This window comes from Carassius carassius, chromosome 34 (genome assembly GCF_963082965.1).
Source record: "Carassius carassius chromosome 34, fCarCar2.1, whole genome shotgun sequence".
Lineage (NCBI taxonomy): Eukaryota > Metazoa > Chordata > Actinopteri > Cypriniformes > Cyprinidae > Carassius > Carassius carassius.
Genome location: NC_081788.1, coordinates 28,754,589 through 28,778,117, shown reverse-complemented (window position 1 = coordinate 28,778,117; position 23,529 = coordinate 28,754,589). Strand labels below are relative to the sequence as shown.

At 35.7% G+C, this 23,529-nt stretch overlaps 2 protein-coding genes across 2 annotated transcripts; both read left to right on the top strand.

Moving 5' to 3' along the window:
- Positions 1–3,116: 3,116 nt before the first annotated feature.
- On the top strand, positions 3,117–11,496 carry LOC132114971 (LIM/homeobox protein Lhx2-like). Its single transcript, XM_059523381.1, has 5 exons — positions 3,117–4,227; positions 5,558–5,760; positions 6,940–7,310; positions 10,028–10,233; positions 11,025–11,496. The coding sequence occupies exons 1-5, from the start codon at positions 4,015–4,017 to the stop codon at positions 11,313–11,315; spliced, it is 1,284 nt and encodes a 427-aa protein (XP_059379364.1). The 5' UTR covers positions 3,117–4,014; the 3' UTR covers positions 11,316–11,496.
- A 489-nt stretch (positions 11,497–11,985) lies between these two features.
- LOC132115044 (LIM/homeobox protein Lhx2-like) lies at positions 11,986–15,690 on the top strand. The gene is made up of 3 exons (XM_059523454.1): positions 11,986–12,052; positions 13,508–13,776; positions 14,568–15,690. Exons 1-3 carry the CDS (start codon positions 11,986–11,988, stop codon positions 14,856–14,858), a joined length of 627 nt encoding a protein of 208 aa, XP_059379437.1. The 3' UTR covers positions 14,859–15,690.
- Positions 15,691–23,529: the final 7,839 nt, after the last annotated feature.

Sequence of the window (23,529 nt, the reverse complement as noted above, 5' to 3'; positions counted from 1 at the left end):
TAAGTGTTAGAGGTTATGTGTTTTGTCCTTAACCGTCCTTATCAGTTTTTAGATTTGACGGAATCACGATATTTCGCACACGCTTCACGATAACATGCACTGAAATGATTAATGTATAAACCAACATTATACTAGACAGAGCTCACTTTATAAATATGCATGTATTCAATTAAGGGTATTACACAGGATTTCATTTGCATACGAATTTTGGAGCTTAACATGCCTTTTCATGTTTGTGAAATAAAACTTTAATATTAATGCCTGCCCTACCATGCCGTGGGTATTGTCTATCTGTCTACATTACTATTGCTATATCTATCTTCACAGTTCAGATCAGCTTATGGGCCCAATGACTGCCAGGACTGTGGTAAATTGTGACTGGTAGCTATATTTTTCACTCTACATAAACAGTAGCTGCACCTGTTTCTCTCATGGCAGCTCATGTGTATTTTATATTCATTTTTTTTTTGGAACGAATAGCATTCTATTATTTTTCACTGAGTGGGTAGCCTAAATATTTGGATCAGTGGACAAATGTGTGGCTTTTTCAGTCAAGTGTTTATCTATGGATCCCCAGATTCTCACAATAGGACGTTATTGCACTCTTACTGCAAAAACAAGCTAGCTTGCAGAGTCCTGCTGTTTTCTCTTGCATGTCTTTGTTGACCATTTTTCTGACCATTTTCCCCTTCTTATTACTATTGTGTGATGCAAAGATAGATAAATAAATAAATAAATAAATAAATAAATAAATAAATAAATAAATAAATAAAATATAATATAATAATAATCATTCGGACAATGTCAGTCGGTGATAGGCTTGTTGCTGGAAAACGATGGCTTTAATTCCCTCAGCTAATTTTCCTTTTAAAGCGTTTGAATGCTCCATATGTTTGAGACAAACCAGCAGTGACTGTTCTTCATTCAGTGAACCTGTGCCATACCCTTCAAGTAGGTTATATAGCTAATGACGATCGATTACATCAACATCATTTACAATTCATGAGCCAGATACAATAAACGGCCCATTTTAAAGAATGTTTATTAGTTGCTTCGTTCACAGCACTGAATAAAAATACACAGTTACCTACGCTTACACTTCCCAGCAATGTATGTGAAGCTCATGATCTTGTCAAAAAGCCTGGTGTTTGTTTATAAGACACAAGTTGATAATGTGTCAGAGTTAAAGCCAGCCTTAATCTGTTGTGCTGCTTGGAAACACGCTTGCATTCAGGTTGTCTTAGTGGAGGAAGCAGAAGCTTTTTGAAGAATAAACAAACACCCATGACTATTTTTGAGCAACTAACGAGCTCTTCTCGCAACTTCTCGAAATAAGACTTTTGGTTTTAACACGGCGTACGAGAACATTGTTTATGTTTATGGAATTGTTGCAATTCCAATAGTTTTGGCAGAAATTCCACATGTAAATATTAAACCTTATACACCTAGAGTAAACACAATGCTTAAGCATTTTTATTTGGGCGCCATGTAGCCTACATTATTTCAAAACTTTTGCACAAAATGTAAAATAGTTTGCACTCTTTATTATTTTGTGCATGCTTCGTGTTCAATAGGCTATAAAGCAGATTGGAAGCAAATACATACGTTTGAATGTTTGAAAACTAAGTTTGAATGAGCAGTGTTTATTAAAATATTTATTCTGCAAAACTCTGTTTTTAATTGGGTTAAAGCATTGCTGTGATTATAGTGAAACATGTGGACTTCAGCATACAACATATAAAAGCAATAAAATATATATAAATCTAATTCTCTGTGGAGCATCAATACTATGTTAACTCAAAAATCTATTGATTTTTTTGCGCCGAACTATCATGCCTATTTTGTTAAAACACGAGTCACGTGGGGGCTATATGAATTTGTCTCCCACTGGTTTGTTCCTGAGGTCCGCTGCTCTCTAGGGCTCGAGATTAATACTGTCTCGCCAATTAAGTTCAGAGCGCCAATTAAGAGTGCTTTATGAATTCTTAGAATAAAAAAAAATCTAAAAAATCTAAATGAGCAACTGAAAACGACAAAAGCCAAACGAAGTTTTTGAGTGCAAAACACTGAAATAAAAAACTGGACTAAAATTTAAAAAGAAAATGACTAATATATGCTAAATTTAACGTATTTTGTGCTCCTGTCTGCTTTTCCCACCTCTTTATTCACTGCGTGGACATCAGAAAAGTGTCTCTCTCTGCGCTGTTAGAATCATCGCCTATTATACTGGATGGACTGAATAAATAAAACAAATATATGGCCTTTTGGGATTTGGAGTGGCTCACAGCAGTCCATATGAAGTACAAAAGAGGACGGCCATTAATAATGGATGATTCCAGATATGCAATGGGAGTGTTTTCCTTAGCTTTCCAAACACTCACCTCACTGAGAAAGATAATAATAATAATAATAATATATGAAATCTTTGGGAGTTTGGGTGAAAATATAATGCTTACAGAACAACATAAAAAATTAAGAAAATATTACACTTATAAATGTGAAAAAAATATTAATGTGAGAAAAACCACGCACACAAAAGAGATTATTAGTATTGCATCTTCCCAACGTTTGGTAACTATACAAAATAGAAGTGCAAAAAGCAGGTTAGAGTAAACAGCTGAATTGACTGTGACACTGACGTTAATTGGACTTCTCTGATACTCTGAGATGTAAACTACATTCAATACTGTCAAAAGGAACTATTCCGTTCTTCTGCATCCTTTTGTTTAAAGTCCGGGGCTGGAGATCTACACCGAGGCGGTTTGTCTGGTAAAGCAGATCAAGATAGGTTTGATCAAGATAGCCAGATAGGTTTGAGCCAATGGTAAAAAGAAAGCAAATTATTATTTTCACATTAAGCAATTCATGGCATAAGACATCGACTTAAAGTTAGGCTTAATTAGTATGAATGAAATCAAGTCACAAATCAAAGCGATTCACTTCTGACTTGAAATGTCCAGTTCGCGAAAGTTTAAATCTCTGTATCGCACTGCACGTCGCTCACTAAAACGAATTAGGCCTATTTAAGCGTTCAAACGCATTCAAGTTATCCATAGAAGAAGATATGAACAAAAATCATCGGTCGAAAAATAGCCATTTGAGAAAGTCTTGAAATACCATCAAATTTCGGTCCAGCTGACATCAAAGTCCCTGCAACAATTCGACACAGTGTGTACCGCGTATATCAATACTCCGAACAGCCAATAATCACGAACGGAACGGCGTGACGTCAAAGTCCCGGTAGAAAAGGCGCGTTGGGTTTGCTCACGATCGGAGAGGCAAGAGCGCAGGGAACCTCACTGTCTTCACTGGATTACACAAACCAAAAGTGTCCTCAGCTCCTCCTCCTTCTCACTTCATTACAGGCTGATCCTACTGCACGCGGGGACGAACAAGGAAAACCAGCTCATTTGTTAGAACAAGCCTTTGAGTTGATTCTTACCCGAGCTGAAGCCTACTGAAATTGGACATTTTTGGTGTGTGTGTGTGTGTGCGTGTGTGATCACATACTGTCGTGGAGGAGGTGAAGAGACGTAGATGAAGATATAACCACTTGCAAAATCTGAATCGTCATGGTAGTCCTCCCTCCCAGGCATTTCGGGATTATGTAGCCTATACTATTTTTTAATTCTTCGGCGATGCAATAACGGATTTTTTTGTGTGTGTGTTTGTGTTTGGAGTCATACTCCAAAACTGATTTCTGAAAAGACAAGACTGAAACCTTACACTGACAAATGCATGTCCAAAATGTGGTAACTGAAAGTTACTCACGAAGAAATAGGAGGGTCCAGTGTCACACATGTAGAGGGGCTTCAGCTGGTATGTCCTCAAAGCTCCGGAATGCTCTTAGAGGCTAAACCAATCTGTGCTGGCTGCATGTTTTGCGATCTCATACTCTGATACATTTAAAAGAATCTGTCAGAATACGGAGCTGAAAGTCCTGATAAACGAGCACCGTTTAGACCGATCAGATCCTCTTAACGGGAATTATTTAATGAGAGTCAGAGAGGTCATATGAACTGCACAGGGCTGGAAGTGCGTCTCACGGAAATCTTGGGTTGCAGATCTGACGGAAACACGTGCTATTCGGTCTCATCTGCGGCAACGATGCTTTTCCACGGTCTGCCTGGAGGCGAGATGCATGGTGTCATGGAAGAAATGGAGCGGAGAGGAAAGAGCGATTCGGCGACTATCAGCTCGGCCATAGATATGGGGGAAACAGAGACGGTAGGAGAAAGCCATGCCTCTCGCTCCAGGCGCTTGCTTGGAAATCCTAACAGCCTATATTAACTGAACCGTTAGTCCAACCGCGCAATATATAGAGGCCCAGAGATGTGATTCCGGTCTTGTCCAGTTAAACAAACTTTAAACTTCTGCAAAACCAAAATCACAGGTCTTGCCTTCAATGCATTGCTTGTAAATCTTTTTGTCAAGTGTGGATTGCAAATGGTTACAGAAAGCTACGAGATACGGTATCAATTTTAAATGGCATATAGCCCAATTTAATTTCGACTGTAAAAGTGTAGCTATTCGATAAAAAAAAAATGATGAAACAAAAAGGAATTAGGGAGCAAGAAAATGCATGTTAGTTTTTATACAAATAAAATAAATTCTAATTATTTATGCAGTGCTGCTGAACTTTAAGTGACGCGAAAATAACACATTTTATTTTTTTCATAATATACTAGTGATATAATTATGATAAAAGCATTAGCAGATATTGTAAATAAACTGACATTGTTTTGGGCCGTAATGTGATTAACAACAAGGAAGACAATGCTGAACCTTTACATTGATTCTTTTGCGATTAAAATATTTATTTAGCAATAATAGGCTAACCTAGACTTACGATGCATTAAACTGTTTTGACATTTTAACACTGCATCTCAAAACTTATACGATGGCAAATCAAAAATTACAATAAAGAAATGATAAAGATTAAAACAATATTTTTATTACACAATAGTGTGTGTGTGTGTATGTGTGTGTGTGTGTGTGTGTGTGTGTGTGTGTGTGTAGAGCCTATATTACGAGTGGATTTGCTTTGTAGTGCATCTAAGGCCACACAACACGGCGAACGTCAACATAATAAACCAAGTTCAGTCTTCGATTAATTTGCATAGCTACATACCTATCACATTTTCCAAAACTGTGTTTTTTTTAATCGAAAAAATATGTGAATACAGTCATGCATGATATAACCTAATCTTTTCTTGCGGTTATTTTCTTTTTATGTATGGCAGTCCGTTGTCAGGGAAATATTAAATACAAATCACTGAATACACTTCTGTATTTATCTTCTGAATCTCACGCCCCTCCCATTGTGAACACTAGTAATATCTCACTCCTTGGACATTTTTAATTAGAAAATGCGTAAAACAGAACCCAGACTCTTGAAATACGCGTTATGGGGGCTATTTTATCTTTTACTTATCTGCCCGTGAAATAATTCATTTGTATAACACTGGAGATAATGATGAAGAAAAACGGTGTTTTAATGAAGCTGGATGTGAGTTCCTGCCTTCACCGAGCGCGCTGTTCGCCTGTGTTTGTGCAGAACATGCCTTCGATCAGCGGGGACCGGGTGGCTCTGTGCGCGGGCTGCGGAGGGAAGATCTCGGACCGCTATTACCTGCTCGCCGTGGATAAGCAGTGGCACATGCGCTGTCTGAAGTGCTGCGAGTGTAAACTCAACCTGGAGTCTGAACTCACCTGCTTCAGCAAAGACGGAAGCATCTACTGCAAAGAAGACTATTACAGGTGAGCAAACTCCTTTACTCAAAAGTTGCACGATCTTCCGGCCTTTTCTTTGCCTGGACTGAGGTTTTCGTTTATGGATAGCCTAATAAAAAGGCAAACGTGTCGCTAAAGCCGGCTTTTTGTCTGTTAACTGTATTTAATGTGGTTTCGTCATTGTGCATTTTAATAATACAGAAAAGGCGTATCTAATTTTCATTACGTGCATTAAAAAATACAGATTTGTTTCCCCTGCCTATGAAAACGTCGTTGTACATTTTAATAATCAGACTAATAATACTTAAATTAGTACAGAAGTTTTTCAAGGAATATATATATATATATATATATATAGCCCTATATATATATATATATATATATATATATATATATATATATATATATATATATATATGAAATTAAACGTTTCATTCTCTTGCAAAGTGATTTTCTTTCTTCCTAGATATGAAAACGTCATGATTCAATTTAACAAATACGTTAACAAGTACAATAATCCAGAAACTACTTAACCTGCTCAACGATTTTACTCTGTTCTCGCAACAGTTAAATAAGCAAAAACATGCAGCAGCATGCCTAGGTCGTCTTTACTTATATTTTGCAGTGTGAGGTGATTTTAGACGTCATTATACAACTAAATAACCCAGAAACGATTTACCTATACTTTGCATGAATTGCAACATTTGTATTGGGAAGAAAAGAAAGCAGCAAAACCTATAGAAAAACGCCTTACTCTGTGATGTTTGCATGATATTTAGCTGACTGTGCACTGATTCTGTATGTCATTGTGTAATTTAATAATCAGAGGGAAGCGAGAGGCCTATTAAGACAATCATATAAGTGAAGGCTTCACGCGTTTCTATGTTCAATTGAGGCTGCAGCACACTTCAATCTCAATTGCAAGCTATTTAGTAATTATTCGAGACGTAATTATAGGTGAGTCTAGATTCCACTGATTTAACCAGCCTATTTGTTCATGCATCCTGCTGTTTAAGGCATTGTTTTACTTCAGCATGTCTATATAGGGCCAGATAAAAATATTGATATATAATGTATAATCGCAAATTATAAATTATCCAATGGTTATTATGAGAAGCAGCACATTTAATGTGAGGCTCGTGAGTGGCGGGCCCACCTTCTGGTTGAAGTATGCTGAAAGGTCACAGCTGCTCTGTTCTCTCGCAGAAGGTTTTCGGTGCAGAGATGTGCCCGGTGCCACCTCGGGATCTCGGCCTCGGAAATGGTCATGAGGGCCAGGGATTTGGTGTACCACTTGAACTGTTTCACCTGCACGACTTGCAACAAAATGCTGACGACTGGGGACCACTTCGGAATGAAAGACAGTCTGGTGTACTGCAGGCTACACTTTGAAACGCTCGTCCAGGGAGACTTCCCCACGCATTTCAATCACACGGATGTAGCGCCTAATAAAGGACTGGGCAGCACGGGCCCTCTAGGACTGTCTTATTATAACGGCGTGAACACGGTGCAGAAGGGCCGGCCCCGAAAGAGGAAGAGCCCTGGGCCCGGAGCGGACCTGGCGGCTTATAATGCAGGTGAGACCATCACTCAACTTTGTTGTTGTTGTTGCTGGTTAACTGCTCGTTTTATTCTTTTATAAACATTATTTGTCATTCATTTAAAATTTATTTTTGAACGAGTTGCACTCATATTTCCTATCTGAACAAGTTTTTAAGAGCGCGTATATGTTAGCCTATTGCTCCATGCGATTCGGTGAATTTCCAGGTTTACGAAACTTTTTGGGCGGCACTGAATACCTAACGAAATCGTGCAGAGCAAGATAAAAACAAATCCGATGAATTTACAAAAAACTTAAGTGAAATTTCGCTTAAACAAGACTGTTAGCTGCAACTATTTGAACAATAAAGTACGACTTTTTTAAACACGATTTATATATATATATAGGCTATTAAAGTAAACATGCAATAAATACACAGTTTTCTAAAGGGAACATAAATATGGGGAAATTTAAAAAGCCTTTTGAATGCACTTTCTTGCTAAAAAATTGTTTGAATAATATTCCCTTGTTTGAATAATAATTCAGTATCTAATTTAACCTAGAAAAAAAATACATTCAAAATACTTTTGCATTACAATTCGTTTGAGACAAGATATATAAAGTTCATAAATCATATGCGTTAATAGTTATTTAAAAGAGCGCTATCCTTTACTATATCACAATGCTGTATTAAATAATTAATTTCGTATTTACAAATTTGTAAATATATATATATATATATATATATATATATATATATATATATATATATATATATATATATATACATGAAAAAGAAAATGTTAACTTCTTTACTAGGTAAAAGACAAAAATGCGCCACTTAAAAAAATCGATACACATCACAGATTTCTACTAAAATACTTGAGCTTGTGCTGAACAATTTGGAACAACGTGACTTGTTCGCTCGGGCATTTCGGGCCCCTCAGCGGGGCATCAGGGCCCCTGCTTGAGGACCAAACAGAGAGGAATGATGACGACTACAGAGACTGACAAGTGGAAAATGGCTTAGATGCTAGTTGAGACCCCGGGAAGATTAAATACAAGTGAAAGAAATAAAGAGAGAAAGAAAGAAAGAAAGAAAGAAAGAAAAAAATAAAGAAAGAAAGAAACGGAAAATCTTCAGCTTTTCAAGGAAAATTCAGATGAATTAATTTACTTTGCTTTTTCTCTAGCCTATAAAAAGATGTATGCACGCGTTCAAATTATAGGGTATATACTTTTTTAAACAGAAATAATCTACGAACCATTTCTTTACGAATATTCATATATATATAGGTTCCAGGATTTAATGTCACATATGAGATAAAGTGAAATAAATAAATACATTGTATTAATAATAATAATTAAAAAATATTTTATCCCAGGATGCACATACTTAAAGTGCTTGAGTCAAATAAAGAATATAACTATAAAATACAATTCTATCACGAGTTTTAATTATGTCTCCAAGCTATATGTCCACTGTAAAATGTGTGTAAATGCGATGCTTATTTATCACTTTAAACTCAGATTGTTTGGAATCGTTAATTGAAGTTGCCAAATGTATTACAATTGCGGTCTTGTTTGGAGGCTTCTGACGGCTTCTGAAGAACGTTTAAACATACATGGACTTAAAATAGAAAAAAATAAACTTTTTGAAATCAGATCAACCATTTGACAAAAACAGGAGTTAACTAGAGAGAGTGAACTTTGGCGTCTCTCTGCTCTCTGAGAGTCAGACACAGTCAGATCATTGCTGCCCCCATCAGCTCACACTTTAAACAACAGCACGAACACAAGCACAGCGAGATCAAAACCTGAAAAAAGAACAATAAAGACAGTTCATCATATCACGTACACATAAATAATATCACGTTCAGCGAAGATAACTGCTCTTGACGTGCATCTCTGTAGTAAAGGTAACAGTATTTCTCAATGGCCATATTTTATTTCAGGAGGAAACATTTGTTCACCATGTGCAGCGTTGTAAAGCATTCAAGGTTAATTATCTGAAGTGTTGATCAGACCATTTTCAATGACTAATATTTGTAGTTGTCAGAGAAAACATAATTCTGAACTGTCATGTGTCTAGCAACACATAAACTTCTGCCAAGAATGTGGAACTGGCGCAAACACATTTCTGACACATTCAGACAGATCTATCTCCTAAACACTTGTGTCCAAGACGGATAGTGTGGGCTTTTCACAATCAAATCCTACACAAGACACCATAAAATATGGCCATATGTGGGGGGTGGGGCTTCTGTAGAAATGAGTAAACCCACCATGTTTTAAAAGGATTTTAAAAGTCAAATAAAAATCATGATGCAGAATTGCATCGTAAAAAATATGAAAAGAGCATGATGTAAGACTACAGCATAATGCAGATTATTATGCATGCAGTAAGTTGCAAACACAGCAACATGATGGTGCTGGGACTCCTTTATGTAGTCAAATCCAAGACTAAACACAATGTTGGAGTGCAATCAAAGAAACAAAAGAATCTGTGAAGCACCTCATCATTCTCATCACAGCGTCTGATCGTCCTGTCATTGCATGTATTCATTGTTGAGTTTCAGCTTTCTGCATTTATTCAAACCAGAACTTCACTGCTACACTATATAAATTTTGCATTATGGAAAATGTAATATGCATGTGTAGTTTTAAGCTTTTGATATGGATGCACTACAGAAAACCTCACTTGGGCATCGATAACAGCAACGCAGCTCATCTATTTTGCATTTTTTGATTCAGCATTGAGCTGCAATGAGAACGATGGCGATCCGATGGACAGAGACTCGCAGTACAGCACCAACCAGAAGACCAAGCGCATGAGAACGTCATTTAAACACCATCAGCTGAGGACCATGAAGTCGTATTTTGCCATCAACCACAATCCTGACGCCAAGGATCTGAAGCAGCTGGCCCAGAAAACAGGCCTCACCAAGCGCGTCCTACAGGTCAGAAAAATGTTGTTTCAGCTTCGCGTTGTTAGCATATACTGACCATGTAAGCCTTTAGTTTTTATATTAGCCAAATCAAATGTGCGCTTTTTACAATACACACGGTTTCAAAAGCAGATTTACAGAAAAACATAATGTTAATGTTTATAATATCTTCATGCATTAGTTGCATTTAACAGATTAGCGCTGGGTGATAATATAGTTACATTTTGCAACAATACAAGCAATCAAGTGGTTGAGATTTACAAGTTTGCACTGTATGTATGCAAATAAAGTAGAAGATACTCCTATATTCTACTTTCTATAAAGAGTTGGGTGATAATACTGTTATATTTTGTGATAAAAAAGTCAAGCAGATTTTGTCAAAAACAGCACATTCCTTCACATCAGCAGCAGATTAGACTGATTAAAAAATTACTAAAGGAATGAATCGCTTGTAACTCACAAGCCTGGTCTGGAACACTATTAATTTGTTCCTAAAAGTTAGAAATCTGAATTTATTACATGCACAAATAAAACACAAGCATGTCTGGAAATAAAAGAAACAGCTGTTTGTCAGATATTGGAACCAGAAAAATGAAAAACAGTTGCTTTGGCAGAACAACCAGTGAAAATACTCAATATAATTGAGTATAGAATATAAATACTCAAATAAAAATGAAATCTCGAAGCGTTAATTATCATCAGCTGTCACTGGGCTTTGATGAGACTAATGTTCGTCCTCTGAGCATCACATGGTTTTCTGGATTGTGGGATTATTTCTAACGTCTGCCGTCTCGGTTTTTCAGGTCTGGTTTCAGAACGCTCGGGCCAAATTCAGACGAAACCTCCTGCGTCAGGAGAACACGGGTGTGGACAAGACCTCGGACGGGTCAACCCTGCCTGGAGGAACGCCGTCCAGACCGGCCTCAGAGATTTCTAACACCTCCATGAGCCCGTCCAGCACTCCCACGACCCTCACAGACCTGACCAACCCCACGATGCCCACCGTCACCTCCGTACTGACCTCTGTCCCGGGCAGCCTGGACATTCACGAATGCCGGAGTCCATCGCAGGGCACCTTAACAAGCCTCTTCTGATGCTCAGATTCGAGCACATGGACGAGTCACCTTCATCTGCTTCCTCCGAAGACCATTCGTGGAGCCACCTAAATCAGAAATAAAGCACGAGCATCTTTGATCATGCTAGTCATACACAAACTACATCTATCTGATACGTAAACCGATCTACCTGGGCATTTTTTTTGTACAGGCCAGGAACTTTACAAATCCAGTTCAAAAGACGATAAAAAAACGAGATGAAAGAAACTCTTTTTTTTTTTTGAGTATTGCATTTTGGGGCAGACTCAAGTTTCACAGAAGGATCTGTTGATGAGAGACTGATTTGCATTTTATTTATTAATTTTTTCTTTCATGTTCCCCCCCCCCGACCATGTTTACAGAGAGAGACTGAGCTGGGAAATGCATTTGTTCGTCAACCTCTTATTTATGTTCACGCACAGGAGTCAGAGTGATGAAACTGGATTATAATGTGAATAATTACAGCGTAATCTAGCCTGACTGTCACGTGCCTTATCCTGCAGTGTAGTCACTGAAGCCCCTTTAGCAATGCTAAATTAACTACATCAGAAAATGTGTACTTTGATTTGAAAATGGTTGAGTAAATCACATGTGCACAAACACACACACGAGGAAGAGCTGATCATACACTTGCATTTCAACATATTACCTCACTCAGAAATCACTGGATATGATAGCAGTTCATATGAAACCTGAGAACACGTTTCATGCACTGGGAGAGAAAACGGCTGTGGAGAGTTTGTACAAAGACAAACCTTGATCTGAAGAGAGCGCATCACAAACAAACACTGATTTATGGAATGAAACACTACCCCCCAGTTAGGTGATTATTATTTTGATTTTTTTTCATCATCAATTAAGATGTGATAGTGTTGGAGTGCTGTACAGTTTTGACAGATTATTGAGAAATTTCAAGTCCACTCCCTGCAGTATCCCCTTTGATGTAAATCTTCAGTTCTGTAAAAAATATAAAAAAAATCAATCACTATTTTTTTGTGGGCCTCATTATTTGACCAGTTTCAAAAGCATTTTTCATTACAGCAATGCCAAACAGTATTAACACAAACATTAATACATTAAGATGATGCTAGTTGTCATGATCATTTATAACTGAGGTCCCCAAAACCAAATGCAGATTAGTGTTAAGTTGTTAATACACATCTTGTCACACACACTCTGTCGCTGCATTTCAATTAACAATAAATAAATAAATACTAAATAAAATCTATATAAATATATATATATATATATATGTGTGTGTGTGTGTGTGTATGTATGTATGTCACAAATATACACTTAGGACAAATTCAATATATAAGTGATATCCAAGTGACTGAATTACACATAACCAAAGACAAAAACAAAAAAGAAAAAAAGTGAAACACCACTGTCTTTTATACTGCATTTTGCATTGTTTGATGAATTAATTGTTTTAAAATAAAATAAAATAAAATAAAATTAAATTAAATTAAATTAAATTAAATTAAATTAAATTAAATTAAATTAAATTAAATTAAATTAAATTAAATTAAATTAAATTAAATTAAATTAAATTAAATTATTCTTTAAAATTCTGAACTGTCATGTGTCTAGCAACACATAAACTTCTGCCAAGAATGTGGAACTGGCGCAAACACATTTCTGACACATTCAGACAGATCTATCTCCTAAACACTTGTGTCCAAGACGGATAGTGTGGGCTTTTCACAATCAAATCCTACACAAGACACCATAAAATATGGCCATATGTGGGGGGTGGGGCTTCTGTAGAAATGAGTAAACCCACCATGTTTTAAAAGGATTTTAAAAGTCAAATAAAAATCATGATGCAGAATTGCATCGTAAAAAATATGAAAAGAGCATGATGTAAGACTACAGCATAATGCAGATTATTATGCATGCAGTAAGTTGCAAACACAGCAACATGATGGTGCTGGGACTCCTTTATGTAGTCAAATCCAAGACTAAACACAATGTTGGAGTGCAATCAAAGAAACAAAAGAATCTGTGAAGCACCTCATCATTCTCATCACAGCGTCTGATCGTCCTGTCATTGCATGTATTCATTGTTGAGTTTCAGCTTTCTGCATTTATTCAAACCAGAACTTCACTGCTACACTATATAAATTTTGCATTATGGAAAATGTAATATGCATGTGTAGTTTTAAGCTTTTGATATGGATGCACTACAGAAAACCTCACTTGGGCATCGATAACAGCAACGCAGCTCATCTATTTTGCATTTTTTGATTCAGCATTGAGCTGCAATGAGAACGATGGCGATCCGATGGACAGAGACTCGCAGTACAGCACCAACCAGAAGACCAAGCGCATGAGAACGTCATTTAAACACCATCAGCTGAGGACCATGAAGTCGTATTTTGCCATCAACCACAATCCTGACGCCAAGGATCTGAAGCAGCTGGCCCAGAAAACAGGCCTCACCAAGCGCGTCCTACAGGTCAGAAAAATGTTGTTTCAGCTTCGCGTTGTTAGCATATACTGACCATGTAAGCCTTTAGTTTTTATATTAGCCAAATCAAATGTGCGCTTTTTACAATACACACGGTTTCAAAAGCAGATTTACAGAAAAACATAATGTTAATGTTTATAATATCTTCATGCATTAGTTGCATTTAACAGATTAGCGCTGGGTGATAATATAGTTACATTTTGCAACAATACAAGCAATCAAGTGGTTGAGATTTACAAGTTTGCACTGTATGTATGCAAATAAAGTAGAAGATACTCCTATATTCTACTTTCTATAAAGAGTTGGGTGATAATACTGTTATATTTTGTGATAAAAAAGTCAAGCAGATTTTGTCAAAAACAGCACATTCCTTCACATCAGCAGCAGATTAGACTGATTAAAAAATTACTAAAGGAATGAATCGCTTGTAACTCACAAGCCTGGTCTGGAACACTATTAATTTGTTCCTAAAAGTTAGAAATCTGAATTTATTACATGCACAAATAAAACACAAGCATGTCTGGAAATAAAAGAAACAGCTGTTTGTCAGATATTGGAACCAGAAAAATGAAAAACAGTTGCTTTGGCAGAACAACCAGTGAAAATACTCAATATAATTGAGTATAGAATATAAATACTCAAATAAAAATGAAATCTCGAAGCGTTAATTATCATCAGCTGTCACTGGGCTTTGATGAGACTAATGTTCGTCCTCTGAGCATCACATGGTTTTCTGGATTGTGGGATTATTTCTAACGTCTGCCGTCTCGGTTTTTCAGGTCTGGTTTCAGAACGCTCGGGCCAAATTCAGACGAAACCTCCTGCGTCAGGAGAACACGGGTGTGGACAAGACCTCGGACGGGTCAACCCTGCCTGGAGGAACGCCGTCCAGACCGGCCTCAGAGATTTCTAACACCTCCATGAGCCCGTCCAGCACTCCCACGACCCTCACAGACCTGACCAACCCCACGATGCCCACCGTCACCTCCGTACTGACCTCTGTCCCGGGCAGCCTGGACATTCACGAATGCCGGAGTCCATCGCAGGGCACCTTAACAAGCCTCTTCTGATGCTCAGATTCGAGCACATGGACGAGTCACCTTCATCTGCTTCCTCCGAAGACCATTCGTGGAGCCACCTAAATCAGAAATAAAGCACGAGCATCTTTGATCATGCTAGTCATACACAAACTACATCTATCTGATACGTAAACCGATCTACCTGGGCATTTTTTTTGTACAGGCCAGGAACTTTACAAATGTGGCCGATCCAGTTCAAAAGACGATAAAAAAACGAGATGAAAGAAACTCTTTTTTTTTTTTGAGTATTGCATTTTGGGGCAGACTCAAGTTTCACAGAAGGATCTGTTGATGAGAGACTGATTTGCATTTTATTTATTAATTTTTTCTTTCATGTTCCCCCCCCCCGACCATGTTTACAGAGAGAGACTGAGCTGGGAAATGCATTTGTTCGTCAACCTCTTATTTATGTTCACGCACAGGAGTCAGAGTGATGAAACTGGATTATAATGTGAATAATTACAGCGTAATCTAGCCTGACTGTCACGTGCCTTATCCTGCAGTGTAGTCACTGAAGCCCCTTTAGCAATGCTAAATTAACTACATCAGAAAATGTGTACTTTGATTTGAAAATGGTTGAGTAAATCACATGTGCACAAACACACACACGAGGAAGAGCTGATCATACACTTGCATTTCAACATATTACCTCACTCAGAAATCACTGGATATGATAGCAGTTCATATGAAACCTGAGAACACGTTTCATGCACTGGGAGAGAAAACGGCTGTGGAGAGTTTGTACAAAGACAAACCTTGATCTGAAGAGAGCGCATCACAAACAAACACTGATTTATGGAATGAAACACTACCCCCCAGTTAGGTGATTATTATTTTGATTTTTTTTCATCATCAATTAAGATGTGATAGTGTTGGAGTGCTGTACAGTTTTGACAGATTATTGAGAAATTTCAAGTCCACTCCCTGCAGTATCCCCTTTGATGTAAATCTTCAGTTCTGTAAAAAATATAAAAAAAATCAATCACTATTTTTTTGTGGGCCTCATTATTTGACCAGTTTCAAAAGCATTTTTCATTACAGCAATGCCAAACAGTATTAACACAAACATTAATACATTAAGATGATGCTAGTTGTCATGATCATTTATAACTGAGGTCCCCAAAACCAAATGCAGATTAGTGTTAAGTTGTTAATACACATCTTGTCACACACACTCTGTCGCTGCATTTCAATTAACAATAAATAAATAAATACTAAATAAAATCTATATAAATATATATATATATATATATGTGTGTGTGTGTGTGTGTATGTATGTATGTCACAAATATACACTTAGGACAAATTCAATATATAAGTGATATCCAAGTGACTGAATTACACATAACCAAAGACAAAAACAAAAAAGAAAAAAAGTGAAACACCACTGTCTTTTATACTGCATTTTGCATTGTTTGATGAATTAATTGTTTTAAAATAAAATAAAATAAAATAAAATAAAATTAAATTAAATTAAATTAAATTAAATTAAATTAAATTAAATTAAATTAAATTAAATTAAATTAAATTAAATTAAATTAAATTAAATTAAATTAAATTAAAAAATAAATAAATTTATTAAAAATAAAAAAATAAATAAAAAAATAAAACTGATTCCTTTCTAAGGCCACATTTTGGCAGCTTTATGATCAGAGAGAAACTATGCTAAGTTCCTGTGGGTCCTGTAATCAGAACAATATCTGGCTTTATCACAGGACAAAAATGGGATAATATGAAAATACCTTTCATTAATAGGACAGCAACCTAAATATTCTTCTATACAAAAAAACTGAGAAAATAAATAAAAATAACACATTTAATTAATTTTTGCGGATTAAATGACAAGAAATGCAAGTGCATTAAAATGTTCTGTTCTTGGGTTGTTGGTTTTGTTGGTGTCTTTGTACACTGTGTGTGTGTGTTTTATTTCTGAGCTGAAAACCTCCAGTGACTAGTGAGTAGAAAACCAGCACTGGATTTTATTATGATAATTATTTTTAAATGGTTGAACGGTGGAGCATTTGGAATGTGAGTTTATTACAGCCCATTTGAAATATATGGTGGCCCAGTCATCGTACCTGCATGTCTGGCCCTCACAGACATCCGCTGAACAGAAGCAGAAACTCCCTCTTTAACACACATCAACACGACTGTCTCGACACGCGATGTTTCTCAGTGTGAACTAGACATTGGCCCTTGGTCTCAATGAACATTAGGTCAGTGACTCTCGGCGTCTCGTGTTTCTCTCGCCGCTGTTTGTTGAAGTGAGTGCTGTGGACCGCTCGGGCTCCTGGAGGCCTGGCAGACTGCACTTCGGATGGGTTAAATACAGAGCACGAATTCTGAGTATGGGTCACCATACTTGGCTGAATGTCATGTCCCTCTATTTTTATTTTTTTTATTTTTCTGTACGTCACTTTACGATGGGTGCCAAAGCCAGCCAGCCACCATGAAGCCAATGTGGTGCCCAGATGTACAGCACATTCCCACAAAAAGCCACACAATGAAGACTTTAATGGAGAGAGAGCCTTCTATTTAAAACACACTACAGTCTTTTTTAAAATGTTTGGTCCAATAAAGTTTAACATGGAATATTATTACCTCATTTCTGACTGTGCAGAATCAGAGGCTCATCGCATCGCTTCGGATGTTTGTGACGTGTGCAATGTGCGAAAAAGACTTTCAGACCATGCAAAGTGTCTGTGGTTCTTCACAGATCTTTTCCAAGGGCTGTTTTCTTTGTTGATCTGGGGTGCGTTTCCCAAAAGCAACTGTGGTCACAACTTCTGTCATTACCAAAACTTGCGTCCATAGTTAGCCAAAGATGCTTTTGGAAATGTACCCCTTGTCAGCACAATTTAAAAGTTTCGATTACCATACAATAAGAAATGCTTTCTAAATGAGAGATTAGAAGTCGATCTTTGGTTAAAAGTGTCTGATAAATATGCATCACAAGAATTCACTAGGACAAACTCTGCTTGTGTTTCCTTGGGAAATCTAACAAAAAAATTACCGCAAATAAATGTATAACTTCCTATAAATTTGTGAAGTTGGCTGATAAACATTTATTAACTCAAATCACAAAAAACACCATGGTGCAATATCATGGTACTCTAATATACACCATCATACTAAATGATTACCAATTTTATGGTATTTACATGACACTTTAACACTGCAAAAGTTATCTTCTTATTCAGTTTTTCTTCTCGTTTTCCAGTACAAATATCAAACCTTTCTTAAATCAAGATACATTTATTTAAGAAGCAAAATGAGATGAAGTCTTGTTAATTGAAATATTTATCAAAATGAAACTCAAAACAAGAAAAAAAGTGTCAGTAGGGTAAGAAAAAATTATCTTACATTCCATTTGAATTATGCTAAAACTTACTTTTAGATGGTAAAAAAAGAGAAGAGGAAAAGAAAAAGTGTTTTGGAGGAGGCGTGGCTTTGGAGAGTGTTTTCCAGGGAGGGTGGGATCTTATGCTTTCAAAGCTAGCTTGCTATTGCTAGCATCTCTAAAATCACCTACCTTAACTTTAATATTTTAAGGCATTTAGCTTCTCAAGTAAATGTATCTTGATTAATGATTATTTTAGATATCTGTAATGGAAAACAAGACAAAAATACTGAATAAGAAAATTTTTTTTTTTGCAGTTGGAATTGCAATGAAGTGTCAAAAACAAAAAACAAAAAACTTGGTAATAACATGCAATTTCTTGATTTCAGTTTTATTGGCATGCAACTCTAAAAATAATAATTATTGCATATATATGGCAAACAGTACAGCAAGATGTAATTTTCTCTTTAATATAAGCAATTCCTCGTAAGTAGTGCTGGCAGGAGATCCGCTCTGTAAAAGCAGCTGTTTTCAGCCCTCGCTCGCTGCATCACTTATATCATTGCCCAGGGCAAAGGATGGTCATTGCCTTTGGCTACGAAACCCCTCAGCCTTTGGCAAAACAACAGTCCACCCCTGTTCAGAGCAAACAGACTTCAGACAACAACAAACTTAGCCTTGGTCTGGGTCAGGCTTCACACAGATTGGCTACAAGCTGCATTTAACCATCCTAATGTAGTTTATGCCAGACTGCTGAAAATAATTAAGAGTTTAAACTGAGCTCAGATTCCTATATAAAAAAAGCTAATTCCTCAAATAGCTATATACCTAGACAGCAATGTAAGGCTCTCTATTGACGTGAAAGCCATATGCATTGCTGTGAAGAGCTGCCTCAGACATGCAAGAAAAAATAAAATAAAATCAGTTTTACACAATGAAGAAAAAAAATTGTGAATTTAAAAACTGAAAATAAATTTCACAAATAATTACAATGGCCAGTAACACACTGAATTAAAAAAAATTTAAGTAGAAAATTTAAATCATATTTCCTTCTAAAACATACTTTGTCTTATTTACAACTTCAATAAAAAAAACAAATAGCAGAACCGTGTGAGGGTCTTTTTATTACAGATGTGGCACTTTATTTCACATCTTCTGAATTGTTGACAACAAACACACGCTTACCCACGCTTGGATTATTCTGAAAGACGAAAGTCACATACACCTAGGATGCTTCGAGGGTGAGTAGAAGATGGATGAATTTTCATTCTCAGTCGAACTAACCCTTTAAAGCTGATGTGCGGTGGGTATTTTACCTGTCTGCACCGCTCGGACTCCTTCAGCTTTTAGCTGAATGTTTGTTTTTGTGAGAAGTGGGGACATCCCATAGGCGTAATGGTTTTTATACTGTACAAACTGTATATTCTATGGCCCTACACCAACCCTACACCTAACCCTAACCCTCACAGGAAACTTTCTGCATTTTTACTTTCTCAAAAAAACTCATTCTGTATGATTTATAAGTGTTTTGAAAAATGGGGACATGGGTTATGTCCTCTTAAGTCACCCTCTCCTTGTAATACCTGTGTCATACCCATGTCATTATACAGAGTTGTGTCCTGATATGACACAAAAACAAGAGCACACACACACACACACACGTGCGCGCGCACACACACACACACACACACACACACACACACACACACACACACACACACACACACACACTCTGATGCCAACCACTGGTGGCATTCTGAGCACTTGCATTATGTCAATTATTGAAGGATGTTCTCATGATATATTTATCATGTGGTGATAAGTGGTAAACACTCTAGCCTGTGTGTGTATGGCGAAGAAAGTGATATTACATTACAGCTCTTTAAATAAACATGCGCTGATCAATTATTGATCTTTGACTAAATGTTAAGCATTTAAATCTTAAGTATATTGAGGGAACTGATGCAAGACGTCGCCTGTCTGCTGCTCTTAATTAGTGCTGGTAAAAAGACCAATAGTGCGTAACAGATTCTTAAACAGGACGATGAGGGGAATCTGACATTACTACACTTTCTGTAGAATGAGAGCCATTCGTCTCTATGTGGATAAAAAAGCCTTTAACAATGAATAGCTGATTTTAAATTTACTGTGTCAAAATTGACAACATTTAATAGATTTCAATAACCTTTGAAATCTTTTTCAATAACCTTTGAAATGTTTTCTAGATGCTACAGACTTCCCCAGCATTTCCATCTCAAAGGTAAAAATTATTTTCACATAAAAATGAAATAAAACGTGGATTTAGTGTGTGTGTGTGTGTGTGTTTGCATATATATATATATATATATATATATATATATATATATATATACACTTACCAAGGATGCATTAACTTGAACAAAAATACAATAAAAACAGTAAAATTTTGAAATATTATTACAAATTAAAATAGCTATTTTCTGTTTGAATATATTTCAAAATTTAATTTATTGCCTCAATGCAAAGCTGAATTTTCAGCATCATTACTCCATCTTCAGTGTCACATGATCTTCAGAAATCATTTTAATATGCTGCTCAAGAAACAATTCTGATTACTATCGATGCTAATTAATATTTTATCATCAATTATTATCAGTATTTTTGTGGAAACTGTGATACGTCTAACTTTTTAGGATACTTTGATAAATAGAAAGCATTTATTTGAAATATAAATATTTTGTACCATTATAAATGTCTTTACTCTCACTTTTGATCAGTTTAATGCATCTTTACTGAATAAAAGTATTACTTTCCATTAAAAATCCAGCAGTTTACCACTTTATCTGGTTTCGTTTCAACTGTGTTGCCATCATTTTGTATAGTAACCAAATGAATAGTGTACATGTAAAAAAAAATAATTGTATTAAATTGTCCTCGTAGCTTTGTAACAGCAAATTAAAGTTAATCTCTGATGTTTTTGTATAAATGCATTAAAACTACAAATTCGCTTATAAAAAGTGTTCAAAACCTTACTTTAATCCTCAAACTAGGCCATTTCAAGTCAAGTCAAGTCACCTTTATTTATATTTCATATTTCATACAACCAAGAGACCAAAACACATTAAGATGAGCGTCATGCGACGAAACACAGGCTAAGTATCGGTTAGCATAGCCCTACAGTCTGAGGCCAGCGCTCGCTAACCGCCTCTTGCCCCATTGTGTCCAAGTGGACTTGAGTGAAATACATTATGAAAATAAGACCGAGCATGGCTACGTGTTCCTGAGGTCATTATGTGATCGTTTAGCTCTATTTAGGACTCTTCTGGCCGACCCTCAGGCCCTTGTCTTCTCCAGGCTAGCCGCTAATTAGCATGGTTAACCTCCTGTGCTTGAGCAACAAAATGGCTCTCGCCACCGTAATCGCATTCATTTGATGGCTGAAGAGCCGTGGTGAGATTAAATTAGAGCGATTAATTAGGGGTTGATGCACCGCCAAAGGTTTTCAATTTTGCGTTGTCACATCAATAACGGATATCTCCTTCTTGACCACACAGGAACGGCCTAAAGGAGACGGACGCATGCGGAATTACCAACAATTATGACCAATTAGTCATTCCCATCTCCAGACAGGACAATGGGAGCCAACCGGAGCGTTTAAATAGTGAACTCTCGCCGCATCTTTGATGAATTTTACTTGAGATGAAAATCACTAACTATTAAGCTTTTTTTTTTGTTTGTATCCTAAGACTAATCTTGCCCTTATATAAAAAAGAAGCATTCTTGATAGTATTGAATGTGCACTCATTGTGTACTTCAAGTATAAAACTGTTCTAGCAGATAAGTAATATTAAATAAACATGTACTTAATAAAAGCATACCTAAGTGTACTTAAAGAGTTACACTTTCATTAGTATGTTTCTTAACACCATTTTAAAAAGTGTCATTTTTAATATTGTGAAACTATGTTTTAAAGTACATTTTAAATCACTGATTTAAAGTCATGCTTTAAATAAGCACTCATATTTTTTTTGTGTTGACTAACATACTAAAGCACAAAGTACTTGATTATAATTTTGACTGCAGTGTGTTATTCGATATTACACTTTAAGTAAATAGATTTTAAATGTACTAAAATTCAACTTAATCATTAAATAATGTATAACTACAAATATTTTAAATACATGACATATGATTCAACAGAAATTAAAATGATTTTACTTTCATTTAAATTTAAAAAAATGCTTGTCAATACATTCAACGGTAAACTAACAATACTTCAAAGATGACAGAATTATGAACTTGTACTTAAGTCCTACTTTAGTGGGTCAAAATGCACTCCACAGTTCAGATAACTGTATTTTATATGACTTTATTTATTTAATTGCAGATAACAGATATTCAGTCTGCACTTAAGTTCATTCTTTTAAAGTAGATGTTTCCATAATAAGTGCTCTTTTTACAAGTATGCTTATTCTTTTTTGCAAGAAAGTAATAATTTTTAAATGTAATACAACTAAAATTGATGTAACCTAAAAGACATGCTAAAAACCCATTTATCTAAAATAAATACATTTTTGTTTAATTGCATTTAACATGCAGTTATGTGTCTGAAAACATTACTTTCAGTTCACACTTAAGTATAATATTTTAAAGTGCAATATTTATTTATTATTAAGCATGCTACTCTTTTTTAAAGGTAAGTCTTATAATTTTTCAAATGTTATGCAACTAATCTTGATGTAACCTAAAAGACATGCTAGAAAACAGTAAAATTCAATACAATTCCTGTTATTTTAGTATCATTGAGATAATATTTTAGTTTTTTATAATATATTTTTATTTATATTTTCTGTTTTCATTTTAATTTAATGTTTTAGTACTTTTTCCTTTTTCTCTGTTTTTGAAAAAAAAAATATTTTATTGTATTTCATTCCAGCTAACATATATTTTATTAAAAGTAACAAATGCTTTTTAATGGTTTTAAAATAGTTTAAATAAACGTTTCTGATTATTATCAATGTTGAAAACAGTTGTGCTGCTTCATATATTTGAGGAAACTGGTACATTTTATTTTTGAAGAATTCTTTTTTTTTGATGAGTCAAAAAGTTCAAAAGAACAGCTTTTATTTGAAATAGAAATCTTTTGTGACATAAAAAGTGCATTTATGAACTACTGTCCTTCTTGAATAAAAGCATTATATATATATTTAAATGTTTTTCATTTTAGTTTCAGTTAACTAAATTAACCCTGATTCAGACTGTATTAAAACCAACCCGAGATCACTGACCAAACGATGCCGGTTCATGATTTGGGAGGTGAACAATGCTGTAATGTGCTACACT